Below are 20,543 nucleotides of genomic sequence, written 5' to 3'. Positions count from 1 at the left end.
TAGATTCTGGAAAAGTTCCAAAGGATTGGAAAACTGCCAGTGTAACACCCTTATTCAAAAAGGGAGGGAGACAAAAAACAGGTAACTATAAGCCAGTTAGCTTAACATCTGTCACAGGGAAAATGTTGGAGTCTATTATAAAGGATGCAATAGCAGAGCATATAGAAATGCACAATATAATCAAGCAGAGTCAGCATGTCTTCATGAAGGGGAAATTATGCCTGACAAATTTATTAGATTTCTTTTGAGGTGATAACAAGCAGGGTAGATAAAGGGGAAACAGTAGGTGTAATATATTTGGATTTCCAAAAGGCGTTCGATAAGCTACCACACATAAGGCTACTTAATAAGATAAGAGCCCATGGTTTTGGGGATAGTATATTAGCATGGAGAGAGGGCTGGCTAACTAATAGAAGACAGAGTTGGGATACGGGGGGGGGGGGGGGGGGGGGTGGCATTTTCAAAATGGCAACCTGTAACTAGTGGAGAGCCACAGGGATCAGTGCTGGGCCCACAATTATTTACAATATATATTAATGACTTGGATAAGGTAAATGAATGTACTATCGCCGAGTTTACAGATGACACAAAAATAGATGGGAAGGCAAGTGGTGAGGATGGCAGCGTCTACAGAGGGATACAGACAGGTTAAGTGAGTGGGAAAAACGTGGCAGATGAAATATAATGCGGGAAAGAGTGAGGTTATGCACTTTGGCAGGAATAGAGGAGCTGAATATTACTTAAATGGAGAAGGACTGAAGAAAGCTGCAGCACAGAGGGGTTTGGGGGTCCTCATGCACGAATTCCAAAAAGCTAGCATGCAAGTTCAGCAGGTAATAGGTAAGGCAAATGGAATGTTGACCTTTATTTCAAAGGGAATGGAGTACAAAAATAGGGAAGTCTTGCTAAAGCTATACAAGGCACTAGTAAAACCACACCTAGAATATTGTGAACAGTTTTCATCCCCTTATCTAAGGGGAGATATACTAGCATTGGAGGCAGTCCAGAGAAGATTCACGAAATTGATCCGGGGGGGGGGGAAGGGATTTTCTTATGAGGCGAGGTCAAGTAGGTTGAGCCTGTACTCATTGGAGTTTAGAAGATTGAGAGGCAGCCTTAATGAAACATTTAAGATTCTTAGGGGGCTTGACAGGGTAGATGCTGATAGGCTGTTTCCCCTTGTGGCAGATTCCAGGACCAAAGGGCATAATCTCAGAGTAAGGGGGGCACCCATTTAAAACAGAGATGTGAAGGAATTTGGCCTACTTCTGCTACGTATTATGATCTTCCAATAACTGAATACTGTTTCTTGCAATTAAGGGAACCAAAGCCACATGTAGTGCTCCAGATTTGGGCTCTCCAGGGCCAAATACAATTTTAAGATCTCTAGATTTATCTCATAGCAGTTGTTATGCAAACCAACATTCTTTCTGCTTGATTAAAAATCACCTGGGAGCTGTGTTAATAGTTTTAATGATCTGTGCACTAAACCCATCACCGCCCCCCGCAGACCTTGCTCGGTCTCCAATATCTGAAGCGCATTCCCATTTAGCCACAACCACCCCTCTGCCAAATCTCTTAACCTTAAAAGACCCCATATTAAACTGCATCTACCATATATCTTTGCCCACTGTCAAGTTTATAAAAGTACTTTTGAATTTGTGCACACGCATTTTCCACATTTACTCTACCTCCTGTACCAATTTTCTACAATGCCAGTATTGGTTTATTCTTCCTTCATCACTCCCTAAAACCTTCCTTCCTTTTCTTAGTTAAGTGAAAAAAATAAATTCTATCTCTCCTTATTTCCCATGCTAGATTTTTGTTTTAAGATTTTACTTCAACTATGAATTGTGCAACAATATATCAGGAAGTTTTTTTGTATCAAGACTCCAATTGAGCAATCTTTTGAGCAGTTGGGGCCCAAGCATGTTAAATAACCTGAAGGGCTAGCTGCAATGCCTGAATTCAACAGTCTCTCACAAACATCATCCTCTGGCTTTGTTGCAAGCATCAGTCCACACGAGATTAGAGTACAATGGAGCGGATTATATAGGAGTATACTCAATATTGCAGATGATATAAAGCTAGGAAATAGTAAACTAGAGTAGAAAATTGAACAGACAGATTCACCAAGTGGGCAGATCTACTATGGGAGATGGAGTTTAAAATGAAATGTGCACTTGAGGTAAGGAGAGTATATGGAGTGGAATCTGAATTGGGGGGGGGGGGGGGGGGGGGGTGGGGAGGCAGAGCAGAGTGAGTGAGTGAGAACGAGGTGAGAAAAAAGAGAGCACAACAGAAATAGTTTCTCTTTCTACTCTATTGCACTCCCTTTAATATCTTGAAAACTTAGACCAAATCAGTCTTGAAAGGTTTAACTATCCCAGCATTTTGGGGGTTTGAAGAAAGAACGTTCCAGATTCCTACTACCCTCTCCATGAAAAATGTTTCCTGATTTAAATCCTGAATGGTCTGGCTCCAATTTTAAGATTCTGTCCTGGATTTCCCCACCAGCCAAAATAGATTCTCAATATCTAACCTATTGACTTAATCTGTAATTTTAAACACATTGACTAGATCACCTTCAATCTTCTTTACTCAGGGGAATATAAGTCAAGTTTATCCAACCAGTCTTCATTTTAATCTTTTAAGCACTGGTACACCACTACTTCCAGTGTGCGAGAATTAAAATCTCCCACTATTAACTGCTTTACTGTTGCTGCCAGCTTATATGATCTCCATATTTATATATCCTGCTACTACCTCAAACATTGTGTGGCCTATAGTCAACTCCCACGAAGTCTCACATCTTTGCTATTTCCTAATTCCATCCAAAAAGTATTTCCACTGCCTGCTCACCCTTGCTGATATCCCTTCCGCAAGGATGAGCGGCTAGGGAGAACTGAGAGGACAAGAAAGGAACAACAAAGAGATAGAGAAAGACAACATTAAGTTAACAGACAGGTTAAACTGGTAGCACATTCTGTGACTTATCACCCAGGAATCAGGAGAATTATTAGTATACATACACACACACACACGTACAATATGGTCTCAACACTGAAGCCAAGTCACCCCTTGCCAGTCAATGAAACAGCCATTTATATCAACTCGGCTGTATGCCTTTTAGCCCTCCCTCTTTGCATAAAAAGAGAAGTCATCAATATACATACACACATTGTATATACATATATACACACACACACACATATATACACACACGCACACATATATACACAATATATAAATATTATATATTTATATTATATATCAAATCAATGTCACTGATTCTCAACTGCTTGCATCAAAGTTTCTGCATGAACATGAGTTTTCCATGCAACTTTTGCCCATTTCCAAATATGTATAAAAAAAAACCTTCTAAATATACTTTATAGTCATTTAGTAGTACAGAACTTGAATATTGCTGAAAGAGAGACATACCTAACTTTTGGTCAAGGCATTGCCCCGAGGGTTGAGTCAGCAATTGGATGTCACTTATTTTGTTTAGCTGAAACAGGCGTAATGTACGTACATGTTTTGTCTGCAAACTTCCTCTGAGTAATGCCTTGACCAATCAGGGTCAAGCTGCCTGGTTTAAATTTCAAACAATGCTTGGCAGTTAACTGTCAGTCACCATCAGTGATGCATTCGCCATGGCAATGCCACTTGCCAGCCAATCAACACACTTTTCACATACAGTATAAGTTGTTGCTTGCCCCATACATTAGTATTCTTGCAAGTGTCCTGATGAGTGCAAGACAAAAAACTTAGACATGTCTCTTTTTTCAGCAATAAATATAACTTTAGTTGCAGAACCAAATTTAAAAGCCAGCCATGTTTTCTTTCAAAGTGTTTTGGTGTTTTGATTGCTGCATTTAACATAGCTTTATCATAAATTCAGTATCATAAAAATTTCATACTCACCAAATATTCAAAAAGCTCCTCATTTGTATAGGTTGGTTTGGAATCACCTGATCTGTACGGTTCAAACTAAAAACCCAACACAAATGAAAAAGGCTGATAAGAACCTACAGGCACTAAACACATGAAATACACTTAAAACAAACTTTGGATGCTAAGATGACTGCCAAAGCATCAAATGATGTACTGGGAATTTTTTTTTAAATAAAAGAACATATTCACTCATTAATTAACACATTGCTACAGGACGGTGTCCATATGGACAGACTATTGGAATTGGTAAGATAGGGAAATTAAGGAGCCACGCGCTAAGTTTTTTTTTGTGGTTCACTGCCTGCAAGAGGTAGGTGGGATGTTGGCACATATGCTCATGGTCACTCTTCCTGAAATTGAGTTGAATGGCTATGGGGGAGCGGTTGTTTGAGACGAATTTCCCAGGTTTTCTTTTTCCTTAAATTGGTTGAGGATCTTCCTTTTAAATCTGACCCACCTTAAGGAGATTACATTGCTGCTAGCGAGAACAAACACTGGTGAGAAGAAACACTGGCAGTCATAATATTTATTGATTGATAGATCAGATTATCTTTTTCTCTGTTTTTTCATTTGTATTTTGTATCGCTAGCAATGGAGAGGGCCCCAAACTTTACCTGGTTCATTTAGCAGACCTGCTACCAACATTTCCAAATTCATTGGGTGATACACGTATAGAATTAGTTTGCTACTTCAAGAATAAAATCTCATGCTCATGGATGGCCCCATTTCTTTCTGGAAATACTTTTAAATACAACAGGTCCCAATTGACAATATGGGGAAATTTGTGCAAAAGGCAGGACAAGCACTCTCTTTAAAAGACAAGGTCACTCTTCAAAATATTCAATGAACTGTATACAATTCTTCTATTTACCAACTTTATTTTTTTCTCTTTTCCAAGCTGTGCAACTTTCTGGCACAACATGCAGACCTAAATATGCAAAAATGCTCACATATGTTTTGGGGAGATCAGGTGAGGATTGTGTCAAATATGCTATTGATGCTGTTCATGGTTAATGAACCAATGCCTAATGTCTGAATTCAAGCACAAAGATTGGATATTTCATTCAATACTGGAGAACTGCCAATATCTACAGAACCACACCCAGCATGAGACGCTGCCTTCAGGAATATGGGGAGAGGGCAAGATTTGGAAATCAATTTGTAACTAGGAGGTTTTCACTTAATGCCAATGATTAACTGCTTTGTACCTACACTAAAACAAACCACATTCAGGGAACCACATCATATTGCAACTTACCTCGTTTTGCATCCAACGATCATCAACATCGGATCCTTTGGTGTAATCGTTACGATAACTCCTAGGTAAGAGGAAAAACTTTAATCGGAACTCAACAGAAAACTTGAAAAAGGTTTTCTGTTCTCAATTTGAACCAACTAATAAATAACTTTTTGCCATATGACAATTTCTGCACAGGAACTGATGAAAATAAAAATTCAACAACTTGTATTTATAAAGCACATTTAATATGAAGAATACCTCAAAACATTTCACTGATAAGTGCACAAAACACTGATGTCCAACCAGGGAGGACAAAATTAAGAGGGTGACCCCAAAGAGATGCAGATTTTTAAGGGTGCTTTTAAATAAGTGGCAAAACAGAGGGGTTTAGGGGGACAATTCCAGAATAGAACCCAGAACCCAAATAAAGGCTGCAGTATTTAAATTCTCCTTCAATAGAAATGCTTATATTCTTCAAATTTTGATCACCTCATTTGTTCTCCTCTCCTGTAATCATCTCCAGAGTCTCGTATGTTGTCTCCACCCCAACTCATATGAAAGGTTTCTTCAGATTTTATATTTTTTCTCCAGTCATCATGCATAACCTCTCCAGTTGATCTGTAATCTTCAGAAAGCAATACATAGCATGAACGTTTATTTAGAGACAGCATGGTAAATAAAGGGTTTCCGTATATGGAAAAGGGAGAAGAGCGTAAGAAAACGGACAGGTTCAATGATTCTACACAAACTTTTGAAATGCTTTTGGCAATGACATGAAGTACTGTGTAAAATAGGACATTTTCTCAATTTGTACAGAGTCGACATTAAGTAAGCAAAGGGATGAAGCAAGGTTTCTTTTCAGGATAGTTAAAGATAGGTAGGGCCATGAGATGAAGATGAAATGGTGTACTTGAGTTACATCAAGTCTACAGTACAGAAACAGCCAACAAGTCCAGGCTGGTGTTCATACTCCACATGAGCCTCCCCACATCCCCCTTCATCTAACCTTATTAACATATCCTTCAATTTCTTGCCCCATCACGGACTTATCAAGTTTCCTCTTCAATGCTTCTGTGCTTTTTGCAGCAACTACTTGTGGTAGTGTATTCTTGTCACTTAGTGCGTAAAGGACTTGTTCCTGAATTCCTATTGGATTTTTAAATGACTCTCCTATATTTAAGGCGTTTAGTTTTGGTCTCCCCAACAAAGGTAAATATCTCCACATCTACCTTATCAAATCACTTCAGTTTGGTCAATATGAGTAGTTGCAGAGAGATCATAAATGATTACAATAGAAACAGATTGCAAAGTTAGGAATTTGGTGTAGAAGCAGAAAGGTGGTGTAGCTCAGTGGCTTGAGGCAGCAAGTAAAACAAGTCCAGTGTTTTAGCATTCTGTGCAAGTTACTGCGTTGAAACCAGGATATAGAAACGGTTTGGGCAGAGATGAGGAATGATAAAGGCAAGAAGTCACTCGCGGAAGTGTGTACAGGCCCCCCAACAGTAACCACATTGCAGGACAGGTTTTAATGCAAAAATAGTGGGAGCTTGCCAAAAAAATGATCACAGGGTGATTTTGATCTACATATAAACTGGAAAAGTCAGATTGGGCAAAGGTAGCCTAGGCGAAAAATTCATAGAATGTTTTCGGGGTCATTTATTGGATCAGCACATTCTGGAGCCAACCAGGGAGCTGGCTATACTGGACCTGGTATTGTACAATGAAATAGGACCATTTAATGGCCTCACAGTGAAGGCACTCCTAGGTAGCAGTGATCATAATGCGATTGAATATTACATTCAGTTTGAGGGAGAGAAGAGTGGGTCTAAGACTAGTATTTTAAATTTAAATAAGGGCCATTATGAGGGCATGAAAACAGAGCTAGCAAAACTGTTAATAATGAACTGGCAAATGAAGTTAAGGGATCAGTCAATAGAGATGCAGTGGCAGACATTTAAGGAGATATTTCAGAATACACAGAATACATACATTCCAACGAGAAAAAAAATTCCAAGGGAATTTTTGCATTGATACCCTGTCCTGCAATGTGGTTACTGTTGGGGAGCCTGTACACCACTTCCGCAAGTGACTTCTTGCCTTTATCATTCCTCATCTCTGCCCAAACCACTTCTATATCCTGGTTTCCTGAACATGTATGTTTTATCTTTTTCAACGCAGTAACTTGCACAGAGGATCCACCATCTGTGGTTAACTATAAATACTAAAGATAGTATCAAGCTTAAAGAAAAAGCATATAATTGCACAAGGATGTGTGGCAGGTCAGGAGATTGGACCGAATATAAAAAAAACAGCCAAAAATAACCAAAGGATTAATAAGAGGGGAAAAATTAGAGTACAAGAAAAAGTTAGCTAGAAATATGAAGACAGATAATAAGAGTTTCTATAGACACAAGAAAAAGAGTCAACAAAGTAAGCGTTGGTCCAATGGAAGGCGAGTCTGGGGAGTTGGAAAATAAGCAGATGGCAGATGAATTGAATAGGTATTTTGCATTGGCCTACACTACAGATGATAAAAGTAACGTTTCAGAAATGGCTGTAAGTCAGGAATTGGAAGGGAGGAACTCAGGAAAATTACAATCACCAGGGAAGTGGTACTTAGCAAATTGTCGGAACTGCAGATTGAGAAGTCCTGGGTGCTGATGGATTTCGTCCTAGGATCTTAAAAGAAATGGCTAGTGAGATAGTTGCTGTGTTGATCTTAACTTTCCACTGCCTGAAGGGGTGGTAGAGGCAGGAACCCTCAATTTAAGTAGTATTTAGATAAGTACTTGACAGGGCCATAGCATACAGGGCTACAGGCCAAGTGCTGGAAAATGGGATTAGAATAGGTAGGTGCTTGATGGCTGTCATAGACACAATGGGCTGAAGGGCCTGTTTCCATGCTGTATAAATCTGATTCTAAAATTCACTAGATTTGGGGAAAGCTCCATTAAATTGGAAAACAGGTAACGTAACTCCATTATTCAAAAAAAGGGAGACAGAAAGCAGGAAATTACAGGGAAAATGTTAGAAGCTATAATTAAAACATTATAACAGGGCACTTAGATAAATTACAGGTAATCAAGCAGAGTCAACATGGCTTTGTGAAAGGGAAATCATGTTTAACCAATTTATTGGAGTTCTTTGAAGAAGCATGTGCTGTAGATAAAAGTACTGTACTTAGATTTTCAGAAGGCATTTGATAAGGTGCCTCATCAAAGTTTATTGTGGAAAATAAAAGCTCACGGTGTAGGAGGTAACATATTGGCATAGAAGATTGGCTAGCTGACAGAAAACAGCAGGCATAAATGGTTCATTTTCTGGTTGGCAGAATGCAATGAGTGGCGTGCCACAGGGATCAGTGCTGGGGCCACAACTCTTCACAATTTATATAAATGATTTGGATGAAGGGACCGTTTGCATGGTTGCTAAGTTTGCTGATGACACAAAGATAGTTAGGAAAGTAAATTGTTAAGAGGACATAAGGAGGCTAACAAAAGGACATAGCTAGGTTAGGTGAGTGGGCAAAGATCTGGCAAATGGAGTATAATGTAGGAAAATGTGAAGTTGTCCATTTTGACAGGAAGAATAAAAAAAGCATATTATCTAAATGGTGAGAGATTGCAGAGCTCCGAGATGCAAAGGGATCTGGATTTCCTAGTGCATGAATCACAAAGGATTAATATGTAGACACAGCAAGAAATTAGGAAAGCTAATAGAATGTTATTATTTGAATTCAATTCTGCTTGCAGTAAGAGTAGGGAGGTTAAACCTTAGTTATATTGGGCATTGGTGAGAACACATCTGGAGTGCTGTATATTGTATTGGTCTCCTTATTTAAGGAAAGATCTAAATGCAATGGAAGCAGTTCAAGGAAGGTTTACTAGACTAACACCTGGAACGGGCAGATTGTCTTACGAGGAAAGGCTGCTCAGGCTAGGCTTGTATCTGCTGGAGTTTAGAAGTCTAAGAGGCAACTTGACTGAAACATAAGATCCTGAAGGGTCTTGACAGATGGATGTGGAAAGGATGCTTCCTCTTGTGGGAGAATCTAGAACTAGAGGCCACTGTTTAAAAATAAGGGGTTGCCCATTTAAGACAGATATATGGGAAAAATTCTCTCTCCAGAGGTGCTAAGACTTTGGAATTCTCTTCCTCAATGTGGTTGTACATCTTTAGGCCAGAAGTAGTTAGATTCTTGATAAGCAAGAGGGTGAAAGGTTATCAGGGTAGGGAGGAATGTGCAGTTGAGTTAAAATTACACCAGTCATAATCTTACTGAATGGCGGAGCAGGCTTGAAGGGCCGAGTGGCCTACTGGTTCCTAATCTGTACGTTCGTAAACAACTAAAAAAGGTTTAGTAATGAGCCAGATTTGGTTATCAGCCGAATATGGTGTTGAAAATTATTTAATAACAATCAAAATATGATCAAGTGTTTGAAAGGGTGCAGGAGCAGCCTAATTTGGCCAGGGTCCTTACAGCCACCTAGCTGCCAAGATTCTGCAGCCATGTGACTCACCAATGCTGAACCTACTGCCCACCCCAACTCCCAGCAAAAAATATCCCCACAGTCAATAATTCTTCCATTTCACTGACTCCCACTGCCTGTCTTTACTCATGTCATACTATTTACCTCAAGGCTGATGTGCGGCAAGAGTGGAAATGACTGGACAACAGTCTTGAAAAACATATGGTGCATAAATAATTACAATAAATTTGTCAATTAACACACTTCTAAACTGTCAAGTGAAATCATGAAACTTTATTTTAAAACCTGTTATTTCTACATGGCACTATCACTTCAGCAGAGACAGGGGCAGGCTGTTTGCTTCCCTGCTCTTAATTGCTGAGATGTTTGTGACTGACATCCTATGGGCTTTGGAGCCCATGAGTGCCCTGACAAAGATTACCTCACCTGTCCATCAGGACAAGGGGCAGTCTATGACCTCTGACTGGGAACGGGGAAGCGGAGGCGCAAGGGGGAGGAATTGGAGGGCCTTGATCTATCCTCACTTGCACATATCTTTTCTCCGTCATCCTTCTCATGGATCACCTGCAATATATTGTGAACCATAAGCTGGAGAGCACTTGGTTGTACTTCAGTGAAATTCTCAACAGCCAAGGGGCTTTATCCTATTTCAAACCACAGACCATGCAGGCTGCCCATGATGACCAGCATGCACTTCATTGCCTGCTGCTTCTGAATCTCCATGTAGTAGGTCACTCCCTCCTTGCAAATCCATCTTTTAAAATTCTGACTGTGGTTTCCAACTGAGGTCGATTTTGAAGGAGAAAATAAATGTTAATAACTATAATTTTCCAGAAATAGCTACAAACAGGGGTTCTGCAAGGAAAGGAAGGGAAATAAGCTAGGATATCATAACTCAGATATATTTCCCTGTTAAATATAAATTTGTTAGATAAAATTAATCAATACTAAGAAAACAATGGGATAATCAGTGACAACCAGCAAGGAGCTTAAAGGGTAGTTCATGTTTGATTAATTAAATTACATTTTAAGGAAATCACAAGAGCTTATAAAGAAATGTGGCGGACATTGTAGGAACCCGAGAAAGCCATTCAGTCCGTCAAGCCTGCTCCGCCATTTAATACGATCATGGCTGATCGAACACTTCAATGCCTTTTACCCAAACTATCCCCATAACCCTTTATGTTACTGTTAATCAAAAATCTATCAATCTCTACCTTAAACATAGTCAATGATTGAGCTTCCACGGCCCTCTGGGGTAGAGCATTCCAAAGATCCACAACCCTCTTGATTAAAGAATTTTCTCCTCATCTCGGTCCTAAGTGGCTTCCCCCTTATTTTGAAACTGTGTAACCCTGGTTCTAGACTCCCCAGCCAGGGGAAACATCTTACCTGCATATACGCTCTATTCCTTTATGTATTATGTAGGTTTCAATGAGATCACTTTTCATTCTTTGAAACTCTAGAGAATACAGGCCCAGTTTGCCCAATCTCTCTTCATAAGACAGTCCTGCCATCCCTGGAACAAGTCTGGTGAGTCTTCATTGCACTCCCTCTATGGCAATAATAACCTTTGAGGTAAGGGGACCAAAACTGCGCACAGTACTCCAGGTATGCTCTAACCAAGATTCTACACAATTGAAGCAAGGCTTCACTACTCTTGTACTCAAGTCCTCTTGCAATAAAGGCATTTTTTTTTAAAAGGAGTTTCATCAGTTAACATATAAGACTTGCAGTGAAAACTAAGACATCATATCAAATGAAATGTGACAATGGTAAAGGGATGGCAGGTGGTATAAGAAAATGGAGGATTTTTTTTTAAGGTTGGCAGGATTTGGCCAAGGATGTGCTTCAAGAATCCGTGGTGGTACCAATTTTCATCCATCTATTCAAATGATCTGCGCACAAGCAGAAAAGGAAATAGGTCAAAATTTATTACTGGTGGCAAATTAGGGGCATGGGAATCTGTGAAGAAAAATGCAAAAGTGACAGGCTGGTGTTGCAGTAGATATAGTTCAATTTAGAGAAATGCCAAGTTGTATACTTAAGCAAAATCAGGGAGATGAAGTATGCCCTAAAGAGGAAGTTCTTTCCAAAAAAGAAAAGGGCCAGAAGTCTAAGGTGCATATAAACAAATGCTTAAACAGGAGTGCAAGTGGAAAGGCCATAAAAAACGACAAATGGGATTACGCTTTATAAGTAAAAGCAAGGTCTTGAAGTTAAATTTTAATTAGGTTGAAGTTGGGGCATTGATTTTATTCCAGAAGAGGCTGAAGGCAGTTTTAAAAAGGCACAGGATCATACCCAAAGAGAAGGAATAATTTACACCAGCTAGCATGGAAGCCATGAAGCAAAGTTAGGTGCCCAAGAGGTTAATGGGAATGGATCAATGGAGTAGGCAGCTGGTTGCACAGACAAGATGATCTCCAAGATAGCATGTGGGGAAAATCGAAGAGAAACTACTGAAAGATGCAGATTCAGCACTAGGGCAAGAGAGGCTGTGAGGGAACTTGAACTGAAAGGCAGAACAGGCTTAACCTCCTGAAGGGCCAACTTCTTTTCCAAATGTAAAAACCGATTTGAATGAAGGCCTTTATCTTCATCTGCTATTCTTCTTTGGTCGTAATTGGGTCACCACTTACAATTCCAGTGTGCAGCACCATTTCCTCCAATAATGAAAAAGCCCATGATAGACTACAGCAGCACACGGACAAACTTAGGTTGTTAAGGGGCAGTCAATGTTTGCACCACATAAATGACAGGCAATGACCATTTACAAGAAGCAGCCCAAATGCTTTCTTGACTTTCAATAGCATCAATATTTGCAGAATTGTCCATTGTCAACATACTGAAGAGTTATCTGTTAACAGGACCAGCATATCAACAACTTGATTAGAACAGCAGGGCAGAGACTGATAATAACAGAGTGCTTAAAGTACAGAAGGAGGCCATTCACCCTAGATCCTCAAAAGCTTTCTCACTATCTACAGGGCTAAAGTCTACCTGATTGGGTACAGCTGCAAAAAGAAAACAAACACAAGTAGTTTGATATTTTCCAGGACACAGAAGACTGCTTGATCATTGCTGACACTGGACTCTAAAACGGAGCTTCTTCACTACCGTACTGTGGCTGCAGTACAGCAACTCACCAAGTTTACTTTAACAGCAGCTTCTCTCTTGAGCAGGACAAAGGCAATATCATGTAAACATTACTTCTAAATTACCTATCGCTCCTGGATCAAATTACTATATTTCCCTATCCAACACCATTCCCTTTTGCTTACGTGGCATTATCACAAGGACTGCAGCAGTAGAAAATGGCAGCATTCACTACCTTCTCAGAGGAACCAGGGCAATAAAAGCAGTCTTGCCAATGCCACAAACCCTTAAATAAACAATGAAAAGAACTTGCATTAATATCGTGCTTTTCATAACTCAGGGCATCCCAAAGTATTTTGCAGCCCATAAAGCACTTCTGAAGATATGCAGCAAGTCAATTTGCTACTGAAAAAAACAAAGAACTTCACAGAGGCTAAAAATCCTGGAAGTAACCCAGGCCTTGTGCATGATAAACAACTTGAAACACCTGAGATTTTGATTAAAAAATAAATCCAAACTGGATGGAACACTTCCTTCGCTGTTGGATCTAAAGAATTTGTTACCACAAATCATTTTGTTATTCATTTTTCTGCTTCTCCTGAAGATGATAACTCAATCTGGACCAGTCACATTGTTGGTAGAAATGCTCAGCTACAGTGCCCAAGTAGTAAGCCTGGAAAGCTTATTGATTTACTTTTGATTACAGGGGGGAAAAATGCAGCTAGGCCCAAACCAATTTTCACCCAAAGTCCAAAAGTGTCCACATTTCAGCAGGGTTGACAGAAAGAAGTGAGAAGCAGATAAACCCTAATTTCCATTTCCAGGCCCAGAGAGTGACACATTCTATCACCATTTTAAAGTGTGATCAGCTAGGTCAGGCAGATATCAAAATTGAGAGTTTTGTAATCTTTCACATGTAGTTGGTATCATACAAGGAGTATTTCTGAATGAAATTTTAAGTAGCCTACCTTGAGAATGTGGCATTCTTGATTCATAGGAACTGGAACTTCCCATGTTAACATGCTGACCAAAATTACTTCCAAAGTTCTCATATCTTGAGAAGTTGCCCTGTTGCCCATCTGAAATACAAAAGAATAAAAGTTATGACAAACAAGTATATTTCAAATAAGTTACTTATACGCATGTGCATGTCCAAACCTACTTAACTAACATACCTTGTGATCGTAGCCTTCTTGGGTCATAGGCACTGGAACTTTCCATATTAATATGATCAAAACTGCTTCCAAAGTTCTCACGTCGTGACTGACCATCTGAAACAGCAAAAATGGAACGGTGAAAGAACAGCATATTTCACTAAGCTAACTATATTAAACAGGTGCAATAAGAGTTTTCCTGCACATTTGAGAGATGAAAATTATAATTAATGAAAATTAATATAAATTATAATTTCCATGGGGAAAATGGTGGCTTAGTGGTAATATCACTGGGCTAGTAAAGCAGAGTCCTTGAGGACATGGGCTCGAATCCAACCACAGCAGCTGGCGGAATTTAAACATTTTTGGAATTCTCTACCCCAGAGGGTTGTGGATGCTCCATCACTGAACACATTTAAGGCTGGGATCACAGATTTTTGGTCTCTCAGAGATATGGAGAGTGGGCGGGAAAATAGAGTTGAAGCCTAAGATCAGCCATGATCATATTGAATAGCGGAGCAGGCTCGATGGGTCATGTGGTCTACTGTTTCTTTTATGTGCTTAGGTTCACCCTACCTTGTGATTGTGCCATTCTTGACTCGTATGAAATAGAACTTGCAGCATTCATATTCTGGCCAAAACTACTTCTAAAGTTTTCACGGCGTGAAGATCTGGAGTCTAACTGACCATCTGAAATACCCAAAGCAAGATAGTTCTCAATAGGCAAATACATTTTTCATACCTAATTTTCCTTTATTGTAGTTACAGGTAGTGAAAATCAGGGATCTACTCATGTTCTTGTTTGCATTCAATATTAGCATGATCGTTTTGCCCTTTCAGTTCATTATTTAAAAAAATAATTCAAGGAAGCACTGTTGTTCTTGTTGCCCATCCTCCAACTGATTGTGCTTATAGAGCATTTCAGAGGGCAGTTAAGAGTTAACCATGTTGCTGTGTGTCTGGAGTCACATGCAGGTCAGACCAGATAAGGACAGCCAATTTCTTTCACTAAAAGACATCAAGGAATCAGATGACTTCTTACGACAATCTGGTAGTTACAATGGGCTAGATTTTACTGGGTGCTGTGGTCCCCATTCCCCCACCACCTCCAGCTTAAATGTTTTAAGGTGAGACTTCCTCCCTAGATAGGGGCGGAAGTTGCCTTAGAGAGCTGCTGCCCAATCAGATTGGCCAGAAACTTTGTAGCCCCAGCAGCACCACTGGTAGCCACTGCTGGTATTAGAAGCAGTCCCCAACAGAGGAGCCCAGACTGACAAGTAAATCCAGGGTTGGGGTTTGTGGCAAGAAGTTGAGCAGGAATGAGGTGGGAAAGACCAGGTTCAAGAGATCAGGAGAGGGGGGGTTGGGGTGAAGGACAGAAATGCCTCATGGGCCAACAGGGTCCTCATAACCGACACCAGCATATACAGTGGTGCTGGACTTCCAATGTGGCATGGGCCTCTCCCAGCTGTGGGCTAAATACTGGCACAGTGGGGCTCACTGCCCAGCTCTTGTCCCACTCTCACAGAGTTTCAGACAGGTAAGAAGTGGGCAGGGAAGCAGCTGGAAGACCACCTGCTGGATATTGTGCACCCCACCTTCAAACTCACTGGCAGGGAACATAATTCCAGCCCATGGTCACTCTTACTGATGTCATCAATTTTTTTGTGCCAATTTATTTAGGTTTTTGTTCAGATTTATCTGAATTTAATTTCCCCAGCTGTTCTGGTGCAAATGGAATTCATGCCTGCAGATCATCAGGCCTGCTCTCTGGTTTGCTAGCCTAGTAACATAACCATGAAACTGCAGTTCCCACTGATCATATTCTTTCAAAGTCTCAATCTTACACTTCTTCAGTGAGTTGAATGTGCTGGTATCAATGACCTTTTCCTAGCACTTCTAGTTGTCAATCACTTCCTGTACACAAATGTTGCCTAAGCTTTGTCCTGCCTAATTGTGAACCTGTGCCCTTGCTTGCGGCCCAGCTACGTCTGAAAATATTGGATATGCTGTCAACCATTGTTGAACTGCTGCTTCACTTGAATTTTTCAACACCCTGACAGAACTCCGCATTTCTGGCCAGGTCTTCAGAGTCCAGCTTCTTCAGAAATGCAGAGTGTACAGTTCCATGAAAAACGGCACCACAGCACTGTAGCATTGGGCGGCGGGGGGGGTTGGTGGTCAGTATGAATGACTGGGGTTCAGTAGTTACTCAGGAGCTCCACTAGGATTTTTCTGTCTATCATTTCCTGGGGTAACTATTTAGGCAAGTTCCACGGGCTCTAACACCGAGTCGGAGACTTTTGCAGAGGATCCTGGGGAGCAGGGGAATTGCCCATCGGAAGTTCAAACCTCCCAGGCAATTCCCAGAGAGGTCAGCAAGTTGAGACTTCCACAGGGTCCTAACACACATCTTGGGTCGTACATGAGGTCTCTGATAACCTGGAGACCGGAGGATCTGGGCCATTGTTTCAAATATTGTATTTTTTTTACATTACATTAAATATCTTACTTACTACTCTTCCCCCCCACCCCCCCAAATCTGTTCTCTGATCTGAGGTCAATGAGCCTTAGTTTATCTAGTTATTTGACACAGCTCTTCCCCTCGACACTCACCAATCAACCTCAGTGCTCTCTATACTGCACCTAAAAGCTTTCACATCAAGGTGACTAGAACTGTATGCAACATAGCAGGATCTTCAAAACATTAATTCTAAAGGCTAGGAACTCAACTGCATTTCATGCTGCTCTTGTTGCTGCATCCACAAATGTGCTTCTCAAATGCATTTGTCTAATTTTACTATGATCAAATCTACTTGCAGCTATAACCTCTACTAGGAAGCCTTTCCAAAAATTGACCAACCTCTTTACCTTTGCCCCATATGCATTTAACTTCTCAGATTATTTTTAGGTCTCTTTATTCTGCTGCTTGGTAACAATTCAATTGGCATCAGTTGTTCCCTACATCTCCAAGGCATACTAAATTGAATGCCTCAATCATATAATTCTTTACCAGAGAAGAATTCCTGTTCTTTCAGCCTATGTGCAAGTTTCATTCTCTGGTTCCTTTATTATAAGTTCTTTTTAATAGCTTTTGTTTAGTTCTGTAATTTGAGTGTTCAGGATTGCTGCTAATATAAGTGTGGTTTCACCAAGGCATATATAGTGGCAGAATTACTTGGCATGACTGCACTCAACTTTCTCTTACACCACCAACATCTCAATTGCTTTTTTGACAGCAACCAGACATCAGCTCCATGTCTCAAGAAATCCATCATGCCTCCCAGATCCCATTTCTTATTTGTCTGTGTAATGATTTTTACTGTTAATCTTGAAATTCCCATCCATTCTGTATCCTTAAGTGCAAAACTTACACTGAGGCATCAAACCACATTTGCTTTATTTGCTCACCACCCCCCATCCCCCCACTAGTCTAAGATCCATATTGCATGCCTCCATCTTCAACTGAATTAATCAATTTTGCCATCAACTGCCAAACTCAGAGATGAAGGTCCCTTCCAGATTATTTCTGGACAAGTTGGGAGAACTTGTCCCAACAGTGCATTGCAGGGTCTGACTCAGTGTACCACCTGTTTGCAGATCCTTTCTTTTGCCATGCTTCAATCCACCTCTGCATTATGCTGCCAATACTGTATCTGCTAATTTTCTGAACTAGGCATTATGAAACATCTCATTATAAGCATTAGAAAATTTCAAATACATCACTTACATCGTCTTCCTTACCTGCATTTTGTATTACTTTTATCAACAATTCTACAAAGCTGCTTAATCACGACCTAGCTATTCACACTTCCTTGTTGACTCTCAACAATTTCTTTATATCTCCCATGGTTCCACTACCAGCTGAAGTGACCAAACTCAAAGGCATAGAATTGGTGGCAAAGGAAAGCTGAAAGGTTCAGCCTCAGCAACTTCAAACATATATTGAATAAAAGGTTTTAATTTTTTTCTTACAAGTTGAAATGCAATGGATCTCCCTATTCATTACAGAAACGACATTTCTTAAAAATAATACCTATATTTATTTGGTAATGGACAAGGCTAAAGGAAAACTGGAATCTCTCCTGCTAGTTAAGCACTGAGTACAAGGAACTTACAGTTATCTGAAACTCTTCTTCCAGAATTCCCTCCAGAAAGTTCAACTGGGACATCATCCAGGACAACCTGAAATTCACATCATGAATATTTTTGAAAAAGACAGTTTAAGTATCAGCTGATCATAAAAAAAAATCTACAGGTCAAGGAGTACATCATTTACAGATCAGTGGAGATGAACCAAGAAAGGATCATCAAAACTCCCACAAGTCCCAGAAACACAGATCTTAATGACACACAAATCCATCGCCTGATCTGGCTGGACTAAAACAAATGCCAGCAGATCTAACTCTCCTCTGCCAAATCGGCTCACAACTCACCAACTTACCATGGAGACCAATAACAACGTGCAGGTTGCTTGTGCAGAAAATAAACATCCCACCCTTGCCCCTTCAACTCATACGTGTGAGGGGTTAGCAAGCTTCTTGGTCACTGAACTGCTTTCCTTTGTCCAAGACAAAGGCTCCTCAATGTCCTAGACTTGAACCTATGTATTTTCCTTCAATTGCCCCCTCATGCCCTCTGAGCTCATCTTGTCCATGCGACCCGACTCTTGTTCCCTTGATCCAATTTCGACAAAACTGTTGACCACTCAACTTGCCTTATGGCCCATACTAGACAATTTAAATAGCCCTAAGGTGTTAATGGTGGGGGAGAGGGGGGTTCAGCAATGGTAATGCCTCTGAATGTCAAGGGGCGATGGTGAGATTCTCTCTTGTTGGAGATGATCATTGCCTGGCATTTGCATGGGGTGAGCGTTACTTGCCACTTATCAGACCAAGCCTGGATATAGTCTAGGTCTTGCTGCACATGGACACTGACTGCTTCAGTATCTGAGGAGTCACGAATGGTGCTGGACATTTTGCAAACATCAGCAAACATCTCCACTTCCGACCTTACGACGGAGGGAAGGTCATTGGCGAAGTAACTGAAGATGGTTGGGCCTAGGACATGACCCTGAGGAACTCCTGTAGCAATGACCTGATGACCCAGTGCCCCATCAATTCCCTCCCCCCATTCCCCTAAATTCCCCTTGACTCCAGTGTTGCTTGGTCTCCTTGATGCCACACTCAGTCAAATGCTGCCTTGATGTCAAGGGCAGTCACTCTCACCTCACCTCAGGAGTTCAGCTTTTTTGTCCATTCTTGAACCAAGGCTGTAATAATGTCAGGAGATGAGTGGCCCTGGCAGAACCTAAACTGAACATCAGCGAGCAGGTTATTGCTGATTAAGTGCTGCTTGATAGCACTATCGATGACACCATTTATCATTTTGATGATGGGGAATAGACTGATGGGGTGGTAATTGGCTAGGTTGGATTTGTCCTGCTTTTTTGTGTATCGGACATACCTGGGCAATTTTCCACATTGCCGGGCAGGTGCCAGTGTCATTGCTGAACTGGAACAGCATGGCTACGGGCACGGCTTGTTCCCGAGCACAAGCTTTCAGCACTATTGCCGGAATATTGTAAGGACCCATAGTCTTTGCAGTATCCATGGCCATCAACTGTTTCTTGGTATCACCTGGAGTGAATCAAATTGAGTGAAGGCTGGCATCTGTGACGCTGGGGGCCCAAAGAGGGGCCTCAAGATGGATCATCCACTTGGATGAAGATGGTTGCAAATGCTTCAGGCATGTCTTTTGCACTGATGTTCTGGGCTCCCACATCATGGAGGATGGTGATATTTGTGCAGCCTTCTCTTTGAGTTAGTTGTTTAAGTGCTCACCACCATTTATGACTGCATGCGACAGGGCTACAGAGCATAGGTCTGATGCATTGGTTGTGAGATTGCTTAGCTCTGTCGCATGCTGCTTCCAATGTTTGCTATGCAAGTAGTCCTGCCAATTTGAAAATGTCCCTGTTTATCTCTGCTGTTTGATTTTTGTCCATTAATCACTCTGCTATTCATGCTAATATATTGCCCCCAACTCCATGTCCTTATCTTGCATATTAACCTTGTGTGGCACCATGCCAAATGCCTCTTTCGGAATCCAAGTAAATGCATCTAGTTCCTTTTATCTACCCCCCCTAATTATATCCTCGAAAGAAAAACATACATTTGTCACTCATGATTTCCTTTTGTAAAACCATGATGATTTTGTCTGATCATACTATGCTTTTCTAAGTGCATTTTTAAGACTTGTAGAACTGAATCTTCCTCTGGGCTCAGGAAAAACCTGACTTGTGCACTTTCATGGCTCATAAACTGCACAGACGACCCGTGAGTGACTTCACACGCCGTTTTTGTCTCATCACACCAGTGTCGGGTTCGCAGTGCAGTTTGTGGCCACTTTAGACTGAGAGGAATATGGGTGCAGAGGCAGGCCGGTTAGAAAGAACATAGTGTCCCAACTCCAAACGGTGTTTAACGTCCTCCTAAACCATACCCTCATGCAGCCAATGCCCCCTCAGATCTCCCTTGCCATCCAATGCCCCCCAGTGCCCTCATGCATCCTCTATTGCTACTCACCCAGTATGCACTATGT

At 40.9% G+C, this 20,543-nt stretch overlaps 1 protein-coding gene across 3 annotated transcripts in view; it reads right to left on the bottom strand.

The window, feature by feature from the left end:
* Window positions 1-20,543, bottom strand: part of LOC121275773 — a 69,020-nt gene that overhangs the window by 12,648 nt on the left and 35,829 nt on the right. For 2 of the 3 annotated variants that reach the window (XM_041183379.1, XM_041183380.1), the window contains 7 exons: window positions 18,059-18,125; window positions 14,517-14,630; window positions 13,962-14,057; window positions 13,755-13,865; window positions 5,687-5,822; window positions 5,216-5,276; window positions 3,928-3,993 (listed from right to left, as the gene is read on the bottom strand). In XM_041183379.1, coding sequence (XP_041039313.1) covers window positions 3,928-3,993; window positions 5,216-5,276; window positions 5,687-5,822; window positions 13,755-13,865; window positions 13,962-14,057; window positions 14,517-14,630; window positions 18,059-18,125 — 651 coding nt within the window. The remainder of the gene's footprint in view (window positions 1-3,927; window positions 3,994-5,215; window positions 5,277-5,686; window positions 5,823-13,754; window positions 13,866-13,961; window positions 14,058-14,516; window positions 14,631-18,058; window positions 18,126-20,543) is intronic. The other variant, XM_041183381.1, reaches the window with a different exon arrangement.

Source organism: Carcharodon carcharias, chromosome 3, assembly GCF_017639515.1.
Source record: "Carcharodon carcharias isolate sCarCar2 chromosome 3, sCarCar2.pri, whole genome shotgun sequence".
NCBI classification, from domain to species: Eukaryota; Metazoa; Chordata; class Chondrichthyes; order Lamniformes; family Lamnidae; genus Carcharodon; species Carcharodon carcharias.
The sequence above is the reverse complement of the archived record's forward strand: the minus strand, read 5'-3'. Positions and strand labels throughout refer to the sequence as shown.